The sequence below is a fragment of the Quercus suber genome, unplaced genomic scaffold, assembly GCF_002906115.3.
Source record: "Quercus suber isolate HL8 unplaced genomic scaffold, Cork oak 2.0 scaffold_231, whole genome shotgun sequence".
In the NCBI taxonomy this organism is placed as follows: domain Eukaryota; kingdom Viridiplantae; phylum Streptophyta; class Magnoliopsida; order Fagales; family Fagaceae; genus Quercus; species Quercus suber.
The window spans coordinates 116,710-133,603 of NW_027069688.1; the positions used below are offsets into that span (position 1 = coordinate 116,710).

Consider the following 16,894-nt stretch of genomic DNA (forward strand, 5'->3'; position numbering starts at 1 on the left):
ATTATCATTGTTGTACCAATAACAGTAAGTATGCCTATCCAAAAAAAAAAAAAACCAGTAAGTATGAGTTTTACATTTATTTTTATTTTTTGGTAATTTTAACAACATATTGTGTATTTAAAATTTGATTTTTAATAACAAATTTCTTTTATGGTAGTTCGGACTAAAGAATAGTATGTGTGAGAGGGAAGATCCAAACAAATAGGTCTAAAGCCCAAATAGTCCCCATGAGCTAATGATAAAGGGGGAGGCCTAGACCAGACCGAATGAGCTTGAATGAAAGGGAATTGGCCCTGGCAAAACACATCTTGATCATGTCCAAGGATAAGAGACAAATGAACCAGTGGGGGTTACCATGACAGATTTCGAGAAGAAATGTTCGAGGATCACCCATTCCTTGGAAAGGGTTCGAGGAGTGACCCGACCTCAGAAACATATTTAGCACCCAATAAGCCTAAAAGGTATCATGGATAACCGCTCAAGCAAAGTAATAGTAGGACCCTAGATAAGGAAGAAGGAAACTTTTAGAGGAAGCAACCATATTCTCCACATTAAATGCACCCCACCCACCAACCATGCTGCATTTTGACTAAATGACACCCCTGAACAATGCTCCAGTATCTTGTTACTCACTCATTTAGCCTTAAAAGAATGGGAAGTAGAGGATGAGACAATTATCTTCACACACCTCATATCTGCCCTACAGATGGGCGATAAAGATGGATCCACCCTCAGGATAGATTAAAAACTAATTTCTCATAAAAAGGATATCTAAAAAAAAAAAAAAAAAAAGCATATAAAACAAGAGAGCTTGAGAGAGAAAAGTGTAAATTCCTAATTAAAGAAGTGTAGAGTGAGACTTGAGTTCTTTGTAATCCATCATCCTCGGTCATCCCAAGGGAGATCATACATTATACACATTCTTGTTTTTATTATTATTTATTGTTAGTTATTTTTCTGTTATTGTGCGATCAAGATTTCTCCATAGCTAAATTATAGTCTATAGGCTATAGCCCCATCTACAAATTAGTTGTTAAGGCTAAGGCCCATATCCCATAGGTAAGCGGTTTTAGCCCACATAGTATTATATGAAATATATATATATATATATTACTAATTTGAAATCGCTTGCAGCGATTCTCATAGTTGGGTAAACTATGAGTTTTTATTGTTTTAAAAAAGAATATTTTTTTTTGGTTAGCTAATAACATTGAGGTAGTGAGACTGAGTGGAATGTTGACATTTTTTTAGTGCCGTGTGTTTCGTCCGACGTTACTGAGAGGAGAGAGTTGGATGCTTTATAAGTGCCTAATAAAGCTACCTTTTACAAGTTAAAAACATTTCTTTTAAGTTGAGCTTGAGATTTACACCTATAAATTCTTCATCCACTAGCCTCCCACTTACTTAACCAAATAAGAAAAAGAAAAAGAAAAAATTGAGGTAGGGCTTAGGGGTCTCTCCAATACCTTCTTTAGCTACCGAATTAATAGTACGTATCAGTTATAAAAAAAATAAATGCAAAGCAAGAAAAGCATTGACACACCGTGCAAATTCTATTTGGAATTGTTGAAGATCATCCTTTACAATTTTAAAACTAAAACAACCTGAAAAGGCCTTTACAGCTAGTGATGTCCAATAAATGTTTATTATCAGATGAGTGATAGTTACAGAATTTGTTATCAGATAATAATGATATACCATATCTCAAAAGAAAAGCTTTTTTTTTTTTTTTTTTGAGAAAACAATATTACTCATTTCACAATTCACATTGTATTCCGCCGCCACCACCAACATAAAACACTGGTCTTGACCTGAAATTCTACATATGTTGCACAATGTAGTTATTTTTATTTCACAAACAAGAACATTCTCATTATCATTATTCCCTCTCAACTCATAATACTCTTTCCCAGCTCTATTTCTAGGTATATGGGTGTCATATTTATCACCCACTTTCTGAACAAACATAGACTAAACAACACAATAATACAACACTTCTACATCCAATTGCTAAGCCATGCTTTCTACCAAAAAGAATGAACCACAATCAACCCATGAAACTCAACCCACCCACCGCCATAACCCACAACTCGAACCCACCCACCACCGATCTACCCATCCGAACCCACCCATCAAACCACAGCCAAAAAAAGTGAACGGAAAAAGGAAAAAAGGAAAAAAAAAAAGAACCCGAAGCGAGAAGAGTGGTGGCCATTGGTCGGCGGCGTCGAGTGGTGTGATCGGCGGCGTTGAGTGGTGGCCATTGGTCTTCGGTGTGCTGTGGAAGACGAAGAGAGAAGATAGAGATGAGAGGGAAGACAGAGATGAGACGGAGAGAGTGATTTGATACTGTGATGAGGAGAGAGAATACATAATAAAATAATAATATATATTATGCCACATTTGTCCGTACAGTGCCAAATTTATGATGGCACTGTAGCATATTGCAAAAATTTAGAACATTTAACACATCTGATAAATGAGTGTTTTTAGTGTTTGGTGTGCCAAATGTGCCAAATATTTGGCATTTGGCACATTTGGCACATCTGATACGGATGCTCTTATGTTACAAGGCTTTTGACGACAAATAGTATGATTTTCTTGCAATTGTAATATATGGTACAATTTCAATTATGATAGAATGGTGAAGAAGAATAGATGGAACTAAGTAATTGGTCTCTTGAGAATTCTATGGTTGATTTCAATTTTTGTTTTTTTTTACTAAGGTGTTGTTATTATCATTGTTGTGCCAATAACAGTAAGTATGCCTATCAAAAAAAAAAAAATATAGTAAGTATGAGTTTTACATTTTTTTTTTTTTTGGTAATTTTAACAACATATTGTGTATTTAAAATTTGATTTTTAATAACAAATTTCTTTTATGGTAGTTCAGACTAAAGAATAGTATTTGTGAGAGGGAAGATCCAAATAAATAGGTCTAAAGCCCAAATAGTCCCCACGAGCTAATGATAAAGGGGGAGGCCTAGACCAGACCAAATGAGCTTGAATGAAAGGGAATTGGCCCTGGCAAAACACATCTTGATCATGTCCAAGGATAAGAGACAAATGAACTAGTGGGGGTTACCATGACAGATTTCGAGAAGAAATGTTCGAGGATCACCCATTCCTTGGAAAGGGTTTGAGGAATGACCCGACCTCAAAAACATATTTAGCACCCAATAAGCCTAAAAGGTATCATGGATAACCGCTCAAACAAAGTAATAATAGGACCCCAGATAAGGAAGAAGGAAACTTTTAGAGGAAGCAACCATATTCTCCACATTAAATGCACCCCACCCACCAACCATGCCGTATTTTGACTAAATGACACGCTTGAACAGTGCTCCAGTATATTGTTACTCACTCATTTAGCCTTAAAAGAATGGGAAGTAGAAGATGAGACAATTATCCTCACACACCTCATATCTGCCCAACAGATGGGCGATAAAGATGGATCCGCCCTCAGTATAGATTAAAAACTAATTTCTCATGCAAAGGGTATCCGAAAAAAAACATATAAAACAAGAGAGCTTGAGAGAGAAAAGTGTAAATTCCTAATTAAAGAAGTGTAAAGTGAGACTTGAGTTCTTTGTAATCCATCATCCTCGGTCATCCCGAGGGAGATCATACATTATACACATTCTTGTTTTTATTATTATTTATTGTTTGTTATTTTTCTGTTATTGTGCGATCAAGATTTCTCCATAGCTAAATTATAGTCTATAGGCTATAGCCCCATCTACAAATTAGTTGTTAAGGCTATGGCCCATATCCCATAGGTAAGTGATTTTAGCCCAAATAGTATTATATGAAATATATATATATATATATATATGTTACTAATTTGAAATCGCTTGCAGCGATTCTTATAGTTAGGTAAACTATGAGTTTTTATTGTTTTAAAAAAGAATTTTTTTTTTTTTTGGTTAGCTAATAACATTGAGGTAGTGAGACTGAGTGGGATGTTGACATTTTTTTAGTGCCGTGTGTTTCGTCCGACGTTACTGAGAGGAGAGAGTTGGATGCTTTATAAGTGCCTAATAAAGCTACCTTTTACAAGTTAAAAACATTTCTTTTAAGTTGAGCTTGAGATTTACACCTATTAATTCTTCATCCACTAGCCTCCCACTTAACCAAATAAGAAAAAGAAAAAGAAAAAGAAAAAATTGAGGTAGGGCTTAGGGTTCTCTCCAATACCTTCTTTAGGTACCGAATTAATAGTACGTATCAGTTATAAAAAAAAAAAACCTGAAACAACCTGAAAAGGCCTTTACAGCTAGTGATGTCCTATAAATGTTTATTATCAGACGAGTGATAGTTACAGAATTTGTTATCAGATAATAATGATATACCATATCTCAAAAGAAAAGCTTTTTTAAAAAAAAAAAAAAAAAGAGAAAACAATATTACTCATTTCACAATTCACATTGTATTCCGCCGCCACCACCAACATAAAACACTGGTCTTGACCTGAAATTCTACATATGTTGCACAATGTAGTTATTTTTATTTCACAAACAAGAACATTCTCATTATCATTATTCCCTCTCAACTCATAATACTCTTTCCCAGCTCTATTTCTAGGTATATGGGTGTCATATTTATCACCCACTTTCTGAACATACATAGACTAAACAACACAATAATACAACACTTCTACATCCAATTGCTAAGCCATGCTTTCTACCAAAAAGAATGATGATCCGTAAAGAAAAAGAAGAAAAAGAAAGAAAGATTGAATTGTATACTTGGCCTGATCAAAACCGAGCACGCATCTGTTTATCAAGATCTTGAAATTCAAATTGTTGTTTCTCTTTCCCTTGCGTGATTCTTATGGTCAAGCACCTGCAATTAGTTCCCCGAAAGCCTCATTCCAGAGGAGACAATTGACTCGGATTTTGATCACAGCCGAAGAGCTCCTAAAGCCTTCACAAACTTCTTTTTGAACAGTTCCTTCTCATCAGTTACCATGAATTTGAGGCAACTTAGGAGGATCACAACTTATTAGATTTGCCCACAGGTTCGCAAGTGTGAGAAAGTAGTGCTCCCCATTCCAAGCCACCAGTCTCAAGCCTGATTCAGGCAAATGTAGAGAAGGTTAGAAAATTCAGGCTCTTTCCACCACCCACCAAAAACAAAAGATAAAAATGAACTAAGAGATTGTGATGGGGTCAAAGATAATCATAATTTAAAATAAGATAGTAAGGTGTTATAATTTGTTTATATCAATTTATAAGCACCAGACAGCCAAGTCAAACATAGTCATCCTCGCATATCACACTATCTTTTTGGACTAAAAATTTAACTTCATTACATAAGCCATAGATGCTTGCAAAATATTACAATTTGATAAAAATGGCAAACTACAGATGCTTGCAATATATTAAAATTTGATGAAAATGGCAAAAGACTCTCCCACTCTAGGCTTTGATTTTCTCTGTTACTTTGAAAGTAGCTGATTCAGCTTCAGTCAAGTAATGTTCTTAGATTGATGACCAAAGTAAGAAATTTGCATCACAACTCCAATTGTTTATTCCGTTTTAAATATAATTTTTCCTCAATCCATTTTATATATAAAATTATCTTAAAGAATTTCTTAATTTTGGTATTTAGTTCATAGTAATCATGGTCACCCGAGAATGCCATACAAACCAGCGGGTGGCAATAAATCCAAAATCCATGTAGAGGAAAATGGTTATTTTCATGGTTTGGAATAGCTTAATTGACCCCTGAGAGCTATGAAATCAATATACCTGGTACAGTGCTGGCACTCAAGGCTGACAAGTGACATATAGGTTGTTGTCCAGAGAAAACATGATTTTGAAGTGCAAGTGCGTCAATATCATGAATATACTTGATAGATTCCAGCAATGCCTTTATAGTTCCATCATACTCGAAATCAATACAATCAGAAATACTCTTGAGAGCATCTTCAATTCCTGAACTTGACCATATACTGTAACATTCACCTAGAAGACCAACCAAGCCAGCGTTATCCGTAGAAGTTAGTAATAGCCAAGGCTTGTGAATCTTGGTTGAGGCTCGAAGAACTTCAACTACTCTGTAAATTTCTCCAAGGGCAAGGACATACCTCTTCCCTGTATTTTCACCCCTCAAAAAATAAACAATTAGTATAAAAATTAAGCTCAAAACAATCTACAATTTGTTTTTTGGAAAAAGAAAATAAGTGTAAGACTATGAAAAAGGGATCTGCCATGATCATTAAGGTGCATATACCTTGAGGTTCAGATAATATTTGACTTTGAATATTCTGTTGTAATGACTCCTTCCAAATTAAGGCTCCATGTTTCAGCTCTTGAGCACAGACAGAGAGCATTTTAGACCAGGTTGAAACATAATACTGTTGCTCCTCCGCTGATCCCAATTTTAGAATTGTTACTGCTGATGCCACTTCTTTTAGGAGATCAATAGCTGATCTGATATCCTTTTCTGCCTGTTAAAAAAAATATATACACGGTGAGGTAAAAGGCCAAAGTCTAAAAAGCAGAATATTATGACCGATACAATTTTTTTAGAAAAGTGAAGAACTGTTATTACTTCATACAAATTGTGTAAGTGTCTTGAAAGACATCATTTTTTTTTTTTGGGGGGGGGGGTGGTGGTTGTGGGACGTTGGTTGTAAGCATTGTTGGGACTCCACATATCCCATTGCACCAAATTCAGAACTGCTTGATGAGATGCATAGAATCTAAAAATTAGAGTTCATCACTGTTTCTTTAAGGTCCTATGGAATTGAACCCCAGAAAAAAACATAAGAAAGAACTACTTAAACAATGAAAAAACAAGGAGGAAACCTAATGCTGGCATAATTTCTAACCCAAAAAATATAAAATATAAAATAAAAAGGGAGGGTGGGGGGGGGGGGGAGCAGAATGGCAGCAAACAAGGAAACAATATTTCTTAGAACCAGCAAAAACCAGTTCTCAACAATTGCATTTAATTTCATCGCACATACTACTAAGTCATACTTGAACAAAAAACATAAGCCAAACAGCTTATAATAGTTCAAATTTGCTCAAATTACTGCAAGCAGTTAAAGCACAGTTTCAGTATTAGAATTGAAAAATCAAATATATTGACCATAATACAAAAAAAAGGTAAGTATCTAAAGTTATTTGAGTTAACTCATTGTACATATATTAATGCATGTTCTGATCAGAATATTATGACGAGTAACTCTCAAACAGAGAAGCATTTAGCTAAAATATAAGATGCTTTCTAGTTCATCATCACAAATCAATGTGAAAGATGCATACCAATGACAATCTTCTTGATAACTCATATTCAGACTCAAGCACCTGGAACTTTGGTTCCTGCAAAACCTCAAGAAGTTCATTGAAGTGTATATTTCTTTGGGATAGATGCTCAGACAGGTCTTCTTCAGATATCGGATTATCTTCTTGTAGTTCATTATAGAATTTCTACAAAAGAAAGAAACAAGAAAGATAACAAAGTGAAAGACCCATTAAAAAATGTTGCTCATCAAAGAAGATATAATAATAATTCTAAAACAAACTAATCAAAAGAAAAATCTAAACGTGGTTTAAAATGAGCATTAGCAAACCAATTCAAAATGAGGCAAAAATAATATTTAACAGGTGTGTTATTGATGAGAGAGAGAGAGAGAGAGAGAGAGAGAGAGAGAGAGAACAATACAATATCCACTCCTAAGATGCTTATATAAATTGATTAAAGAGAGAGGATCCAATCTCTAGAAGCCATGATCTCATTGAATAAATTTATTACCATTTAAGATAAACAGACAAGTTAATATGCTTCTATACAAGTTTCTTAAGCTTTTCAGTCAACTCAAAACACGAAGTCAAACAGAAATAGTAAAAGCAATAATAAGCCAGGAAATACACATGAAAAAGTAAAGTCACCAACCTGGATTTCCTCATCAAGAGCTTTTGCTTTTGCCTCTTCCCCAGATAGAGCAGTAGTGCTTTGAGCTTTCTAACAAATTGCATTTTCACAAGTTTAAAAGGGTTAACAAAGGTAAACAATTTCAACAACAAAAAAATGATCTTAACAAATTACCAACCTTCAGATTGTCAAGATGACACAGTGCAATTGAGCACAATTCACCCTTTAATTTACAAAAGAAATCAACGCAATCATTTAGCTCTAATGTGGAAGAAAGTTTTTTCTGTGAATCTACAAGATCAATATCAGAAGTTTGATCCTCAGCTCTGGTTCCTGAAATGGCATCTTTAAAGTCCCAGGAATCATCGTCAAAATCATCACTGTTGCCTAAATCAGATTCAAACACTGTTGAGGTGGAATGAGTCTCATGGTCACTTTCTTTTGGCATATTATTAACAGAAGCATTATGCTCAGCTTGACCGTATAAAGTTGATAAGAGATCGTTGATAGATATATTAGAACCAGGACTTTGGATGTTACTTTTTGGGTTGGAGGTTGGTGTAAAACTCGAAATATCTTGAAGGATTGAGGAATCATCAGATTCCAGTTTTCCATCACTGAAAATGGACATGGGCAAGGGTTCCCTGTGATTCTCAGATCTTACCTCATTCCTCTGGAAAAAAAAAATAGGAAAATGGTCACAGAACTATATGGAAAAAAGTTTGCTAAGGAAAGCATAAACCACTGGCAAACTTCATTTGCCATTGGCATACAAAATTTCAAAAGACAGACCAATATAATTCTGCAAGCAATAAGGCTAAGTGAAAACAGATCAACATCAAGGCACCATATATATGCTTAAAATCAAACATCACCTTGATCATGTTACAGTGACATTTATAGTTAGGACTACATTTGTTGAACAACATCATTAAAGATCAACAAGAAGCATATATATATATATATATATTATTTTAACACTCCCCTCCGCCCACCCCCCACACCCCAAAAAAAAAAAAAAAAAAAAAAAAAAAAACGAATGAAAAGAAGAAGAAGAATGTGAAGAATGGTTCTAATATATATTAGCTGAAAGAGAAACTTCATTGTGGCAAGAGATTTGTACAGAGAGATATTGGTTTTCCTGAATTTCAATATGTTCTGTTTAGCAACTATAGTTGAATGATATTGAATTTCAGGAAACCCAACATCTATATTTGAATCAATACAAAAAGCCTACAATCTAAATTACTACCTGGATTTCATCACTAAAAGCTGGTGCTTCTACAACAGAAGGAGTATGATCAGCAACCTTGGACCCTTCCTACATCCAAAAGTAAAGTTTTAGTACCCATGTTACACATATTTTAGCATAAAGAATGAATAAAAGGAAATCAAATCAAAATGATACAACACCTCATGCTTTGATCCGGTTTCTGAAGATGCATCCTTGAATTCCCCAAAGTTCTCATCAAATTCATCATTCTCATCAACTGGAGAGGATTTCAAGTCATTCTGTTTGCTGGTAGAGTAAGGCCCAAAGATAATATCATCTTGAGTAACAGAAGTTGGATTGAAATTAAATTCAACCTCCCATTCCCCAGATTTGTGAGAAACCCCATCTGATGCAACAAGCGAATCCTTAGGATTGCTTGCACCATTGACATCATAAACGACTGCTACATCAGCAGAAGTAGGAAAATTATCTGCAACCTTTGGCTCTTCCTACAACCAAAATGAAGTTTGAGCACATTCTTCGAGATTTTCAACATCATATAAAGAATAAAGAATTTTTTTTTGATAAATAAGGAATAAAGAATTCAAATCACCTGACTCACTGGTTTAAGTTGTGATCCTGATTCTGAAAATGCATCCTTAAATTCCCAAAAATTCCCACTGGCACCATCATTCTCACCAGGAGAGGATAGCAAATCATTCTGCTTGCTTTTAGAGTACGAATCCAAGACGATACCATTCACAGAACTAGGACCAAAATTAAATCCAGAGTCCCATTTCCCAGATTTTTGAGAGAGGCCATCTGATACGGCAAATAAATCAATAGGACCACCAAAGCCATTATTGTCAAATGATAGTGCGTCTAAACCGGCAGGAGATGTAACAGCAATCTTTGGCTCTTCCTACAGCCAAAATTAAAGTTTGACAATGAACATTCCCTCTAATCCGTACATTATCAGTAAAATTAAAAACCATATCAAACTGACTCACCAACTTATGCTGTGATCCAATTTTTGGAAACACACCGTTGAAATCCCAAAACTTTTCAACAGAATCAACTTTTTTATTAGTTGTGGAAGAGGTCACCACATTTGCAATATCATTGTCCTTACTTTTAGAGAATGAACCCAAGGTAAAAGCATCTTGTTTAGTCATTGAAGCCATGTTAAAATCAAACCCAAAGCTCCACTCACTACTTCTGTGGGAAAATCCATTTGATGCAGTAAAGAAATCACTAGGACCATGCACACCATTGGCAAACTCAAATATATGTTGGGCTCCCTCAGTGTTTTCCCGCCCTTTCCCATCAACCTTTATACAAGAAAATATAAGTTATATATATATATACCAATCAGAATCGACATTCAAGCACATATGCATCTATATTAACAGCATGATCAACTACACATATAACATCCTATTTCAAGTTCATTGCCAATTTAAAGGTAGCTAATTGCTTCTAAATTCCAAAGGGTAATTCAATTGTGTGACACAAACTAATTCAACAAACAATTGCAAAAAAATTAAACAATACCCGCCTGGATTTCTTCGTCTCTCCGCGTTATTGCTTCCATTTTCAATCCTGGTGATTCAAAGACTCCTTCTTCCTGATATAGAATAAAAAATCAAAACCATAAGCTTTCCTAATACTCCTTTTAATTGTTGCCAATAATATCTATCTGTCAACTCAAGAATTGTTAACCCTTTAGGAGCTAAGAAAACTAAAAGCTTTACTCAATTGTACAACATCAACAAAGCCTTAGTACCAAAACTATGGGATCAGCTACGGATCTCAATAGACATGTATTCATTTCCATCATTCTATCCTATCAAAAATCAATCTCTACTCAATTGTTTCCCATCAAAATTAAAAACCAAAACCATAGAGTGCCAAATTTTAAATTTTTAATCACCTAGCAACCAAAAAACCAACTTCAAATTAATTGCAAAATCTTATTTGTATTGGTCATTTCTTTTTATAAAAAAACAAATTAACTTTTTGTTGGGGGACCAAAAAGGTGTATACCTTTAACTTAGAATCCCCATTTCCGATCCCAGATTCCAATTCTGCAGCTTTGAATTCCCACCCATCATCATCATCATCATCGTCATCATCAACATCAATAAAACCATTATTACCATTCGAATCCGACCCATTAACATTCAAGCCCGACCCATTAGAATTCACAGCCGACCCATTTCGGTTCTCGGTTTCCCGATCCCGATTATACAAATCGGCAATCAAATCATGAACTTCCAAATCCGGCTTCTTCTTCTTCTCCAGAGAAAAAACGGTAGCTCCGTCACCAACTCTAGACTCGTCCACACCAGATCCCTCCTCCTCCTCCTCTTCCCCAAATATCGACAACGGTATCGCCCCGCGCGGCTTGACCCACCCAGAATTATCCGACCCGACCCGGTTGTTGGAACCGCCGGACGAATCGGAAATTCGACCGTTGATTTGGGTTGGTGTGGGATGGTGATTGGTGGGAAACGAAGCGAAGTGGAAATCACCGAAGCTCTCGTCTTCGTCCACGACGTCCTCCGCCATGGAATATTAAAAAACCTAGCTGAGAAGAAGAGAAGAGAAGAGAGGAGAGGACTCCTCTGAATCTGAACAAAACTCTCTCTTTCTTTTGTTTTCTGTGTGTTTTGGTAATGGAGGGTTTTGGCTTGGCACGAAACGGTGCGCACGTGGGTGGGTTATAATAAACTTCGAAGATGGTGTAATTTGACGTGGAATAAACTCCATCCAACACAGCTATACAGGTCTTTTTATTTTTTTTAAGCAACGTAATGGGTAATTAATACAATTCCATTAGATATGATTTTTCAAATTTTACTTTAAGAAAAAAAATATATTAACTTCATTTTCACATAGATATATAATAAGATAACCTTTATTATATGGAAAAAAAAAATCTAGAACTATAAATTATTATACAATTTTTTTTTCACAACTATGATATGGTATAGAGTGTGAGTGATGAAGAAAAAATTAGTGAATTTATGTGTGGATGATAGATAATTACTTATAATCTGTCCTGTTAGAATTGTGCAAAAAAATTGTGGAATAGTTTATAATCCTAGAATTATTGTCTTGTTATATATCAAACACAACCAAATAAACAACATTAAACAATGGTGAAAATTTTTGTGTCACTAAAATTTTATTATTATTATTTTTGTTTAAAATACAATTTTGTTCCTAATTTAAGTTTAGGAAGACATACACTTCATGACTCGGTTGAAGATATCAAGTTGTATTAGTGTTGGATTGTTGATCACATGTAAAAGTGAAACTAAACTAACCACAAAATTATTCCCATAATAATTTTTTTTTAAACTAATCAAAAATTTCCACCTTAATATATGACATTAAATAAGCTTATTATTTTTCATTAGTAGTATTATTGCCACAAACTATTTTACAATATTTATACAAAATGTTGATATAACAAACTTTTTATTAGTTTTCATCTAGACTCACCATTAATATTATCTTTTTCATTTATCAATAATCACTTACCACATTAGCAGCTTATAAAATTTTTTGTAAAAAAATTTATATTTCTAGTATTATTCTATTTTCCATCCTAAAATATGGTGTGAGTTGGATTTTTGTTTCCTAAAATTAAAGTCATTTCCCTAAAAAAAAAAAAAAAAAATTGAAGTCATAATGTGGTCCATAAAATATCTTGAAAATGTCAATCCATTCTTTTTATAAGATCCGTCACATCATTCTCTATCTTATAAATTGCATGCAAGAACGTGAAGAACTTTAATTTAAATTTTTTAAAAAAGATGAAACATAAATTTGTTAAATCAAAAATATAAATTCACATTTAATTTTTTTAGTTGCCAATTATTTAAAAAAAATTAAAATTTCTCGTGAAAATTGACTTTCATTTTAAATTATGTAATACTCTTTACTTTTTTTTATTTTTGTTAAATAAGAATTGCATTTTACAAGAAAAGAAACAAACCAAACCAAAGAAATTTGTAGAAAATGTGTACGAATAACGTGGACACAATTTTCTTTTGTCCATTCTACATGTAGAGAACATATTACAATGTGCGCTTATGTGAATGGATTTGTATGATAGTGAGTTATAGTTTTTTAATTTTTTTTTATAGAGATAGTGAGTTATAGTTAATAGATGTTATAATATTAATGATATAAATAAGAGATATCTGTAAGAAGTGTGTAGAAAATGTGTACAAATAACTCCATTCTATTATATTTTTAATAGGTAGAAAGTTTTTTTTTAGAAGAATATATTTTCAATAGGTAGAAAGTGAGGGACATAAGAAGTGGAGTTTAAATTACAAACATGGGACACCATAAATAATGCTTAAAAAAAATTTGATAGTTGGAGGATGAGGGATTTGAAATCTAAATGTTTTAGTTGGAAAAACTCAAATGTGCTAGTTGACTTACAAAGTTTTTGGTACAAAATTAAAGATGCTATTATTTGTTAGACTCTTCGAGTATCACAGTATCACTTGAATTTGTTATTGATAATTATGACATACCAAAACAATTGTCATCACAGGGAAGTTCTTACAACATGTAGATTGTTGGCATGCTGCAGTTGTTGCTTGAATTTTTCCCCTATCATTTTCTTGGGCTGAGAATCAATTCAGAACTTTTCAAGTCACGAGCTAGTAACTTTGTAGCAATCGAATAATTCAATGTGAATTTCAATTTTCATGGGAACCAATTGTCTTTTTCAAAGTGTGTCAAGATTATACACATTTGACAAGGCAAATACAGAAGATATATGCTCAAAACTTTATTTCATTTTTAAATGCATTTTTTTCCCCTTGACTCATTAATACTTCAAAATTCTATCTTTATAATTTTTCAATCCAAACTTCATGGAAAGATGTTTTAATAGTTCCACTTTTTGACTTGGTAAACATGGAACAAAAGAGGTAGAGAAAACCAAATAAGAGAAAAATCTGTTTACAATATTTGACACAATATTTATGGTTCACTAGCTACCAACAAATTTATGTTGGTGTCTTGGTGATGTACAAAGTGAAATTGAATCTTTCTAACCAGGTTCCTCTATTCTTATCAAATTATTATAAATTTTAATTAGTCAAAAAGGTTCATGAATTGTGGTCCAGCTAAAGAAAGGTCTAATTACTTAATTATGGTAGCCGCACCGACAGGTTCAGCTAATATGCCTCCATTTTTCTTTTTCTATTTCTTGGGGATGTAGAAGTAGATTAATATAGTCAATTACATGTCAATTTTGTTTATTACTTTGCAATATTGAAGAAGACGTGAAGCTTTTTTTGTAGACACACCAACTAGAAACAGTTGTAAACACACACGTACAAAAATATACTTTCTTGCACCATCTATATAAATAAATCAACATTGACGTTAACTACCTCATGTAGAAATATTTGAGAGAAAGATAAAATATGTTAAAATTGGAATTTGGATTGAGTGAGAGGGAGAATAGAGAGCAAGAGTAGACTTAATATGACTTAATATGTTTTAATATGATGATTTACGCCCTTAACAAAAAAGTTATTGATGATTATATCCTTAATATTATGTATCCTGTGTGTTACGTTACAATAACACATTGAAGAATATTTATAATAGGTTAAATTATTTTTCAAAAAAAAAAAAAAGAAAGTAACGTAAATTATTTACCAACCATAGACTAACTTTTTTCTTTTTTTGAGAATCAACGATAGACACCTCATTCGTGAGCCTACTTGAATATATGTCATGTCAAGCATCTCCTTTAGTTCTGCATGAGTGGCAGTAGGTGAGGTTACACGGTTCAAGGGTCTTCTCCACATAAATGCGGCCAGAAAAGTTGCTGCAGAGCCTTAAATACGGTGGTAGCAACTTTCTCTTTAGATATTTCTTCATCCTTATCGTCTCCAAGTATACTCAGAGTTTATCTTAATCAGGAGGAGTCCTAGAAAGATCATTCTGACCTTTTATACGTTCAATTGATCCGTACTATTTGCGTTAGAGGAATAACATCTCTTCGGACAAAAGGCGATCTCTTCGGATTGTAATCACTTTTCTTTTTGGGGGTCCCTCTTCCAAATGGGCCTTGCCCTTGCCTCTCCTTCTCTTCGGACGCACAGTAATCCTCATATGGGGCTCTAGGCCCACTACGTTAGACTGTGTCTTTTTCCCCCCACAGTTTTCATCTAAACTCATCATTAATATTACTTTTTTTTTTATTTACTAATAATCATTCACCATATCAGCAGCTTATAAATTTTTTTGTAAAACAATTTATACCTCTAGCATTATTCTATTTTCTATCCTAAAATATGGTGGGAGTTGGATTTTTGTTTCCCAAAATTAAAGTCACTTCCCTCCCCAAAAAAAAAGTCATAATGTGGTCCATAAAATATCTTTAAAATGTCAATCCCATTCTTTTTATGAGATCCGTTACATCATTCTCTATCTTAGAAATTGCATGCAAGAACGTGAAGAACTTTAATTTAAATTAAAAAAAAAAAAGATGAAACATAAATTTGTTAAATCAAAAATATAAATTCACATTTAAAATTTTTTTAGCTGCCAATTTTTTTTTTTTTAAATTCAAATATCTCGTGAAAATTGACTTTCATTTTAAATTATGTAATACTTTTTACTTTTTTTATTTTTGTTAAATAAGAATTGCATTTTACAAGAAAAGTAACAAACCAAAGAAGTTTGTAGAAAATGTGTACGAATAACGTGGACACAATTTTCTTTTGTCCATTCTACATGTAGAGAACATATTACAATGTGTGCTTATGTGAATGGATTTGTATGATAGTGAGTTATAGTTTTTAAATTTTTTTTTTTATAGAGATAGTGAGTTATAGTTAATAGATGTTATATTAATGAAATAAATAAGAGATATCTGTAAGAAGTGTGTAGAAAATGTGTACAAATAACACCATTCTATTATATTTTTAATAGGTAGAAAGCTTTTTTTTTTTTAGAAGAATATATATTTTTAATAGGTAGAAAGTGAGGGTCATAAGAAGTGGAGTTTAAATTACAAACACGGGACACCATAAATAATGCTTAAAAAAAATTGATAATTGGAGGATGAGGGATTTAAAATCTAAATGTTTTAGTTGGAAATACTCCAATGTGTTAGTTGAATTATAAGGCTCTTGGCACAAAATTAAAGATGCTATTATTTTTTAGACTCTTTGAGTATCACAGTTCACAGTATCACTTGGATTTGTTATTGATAATCATGACATACCAAAACAATTGTCATCACAGGGAAGTTCTTACAACATGTAGATTGTTGGCATGCTGCAGTTGTTGCTTGAATTTTTCCCCCATCATTTTCTTGGGCTGAGAATCAATTCAGAACTTTTCAAGTCACGAGCAACGTTGTAGCAATCGAATAATTCAATGTGAATTTCAATTTTCATGGGGACCAATTGTCTTTTTCAAAGTGTGTCAAGATTATACACATTTGACAAGGCAAATACGGAAGATATATGCTAAAAACTTTATTTCATTTTTAAATCCATTTTTTTCCCTTGACTCCGTAATACTTCAAAATTCTATCTTTATAATTTATCAATCCAAACTTCATGGAAAGATGTTTTAATAGTTCCACTTTTTGACTTGGTAAACATGGAACAAAAGAGGTAGAGAAAACCAAATAAGAAAAGAATCTGTTTACAATATTTGACACAATATTTATGGTTCACTACCAACAAATTTATGTTGGTGTCTTGGTGATGTACAAAGTGAAATTGAATCTTTCTAACC

General features: G+C 33.2%; 1 protein-coding gene across 3 annotated transcripts; it reads right to left on the minus strand.

The window, feature by feature from the left end:
- Positions 1-4,465: 4,465 nt before the first annotated feature.
- Positions 4,466-11,802, minus strand: LOC112020758 (uncharacterized). 3 transcript variants are annotated; one of them, XM_065780283.1, is made up of 12 exons: positions 11,147-11,802; positions 10,659-10,730; positions 10,111-10,431; positions 9,723-10,022; positions 9,301-9,609; positions 9,140-9,208; positions 8,066-8,560; positions 7,909-7,977; positions 7,278-7,442; positions 6,238-6,454; positions 5,754-6,098; positions 4,466-5,073 (listed from the first exon to the last, which is right to left on the minus strand). In XM_065780283.1, exons 1-12 carry the CDS (start codon positions 11,669-11,671, stop codon positions 4,961-4,963), a joined length of 3,000 nt encoding a protein of 999 aa, XP_065636355.1. In that variant the 5' UTR covers positions 11,672-11,802; the 3' UTR covers positions 4,466-4,960. The 3 variants fall into 3 exon arrangements, with proteins under 3 accessions (XP_065636355.1, XP_065636353.1, XP_065636354.1); XM_065780281.1 differs by having other exon boundaries at positions 9,714-10,022; XM_065780282.1 differs by having other exon boundaries at positions 9,714-10,022; positions 10,659-10,727; positions 11,147-11,801.
- Positions 11,803-16,894: the final 5,092 nt, after the last annotated feature.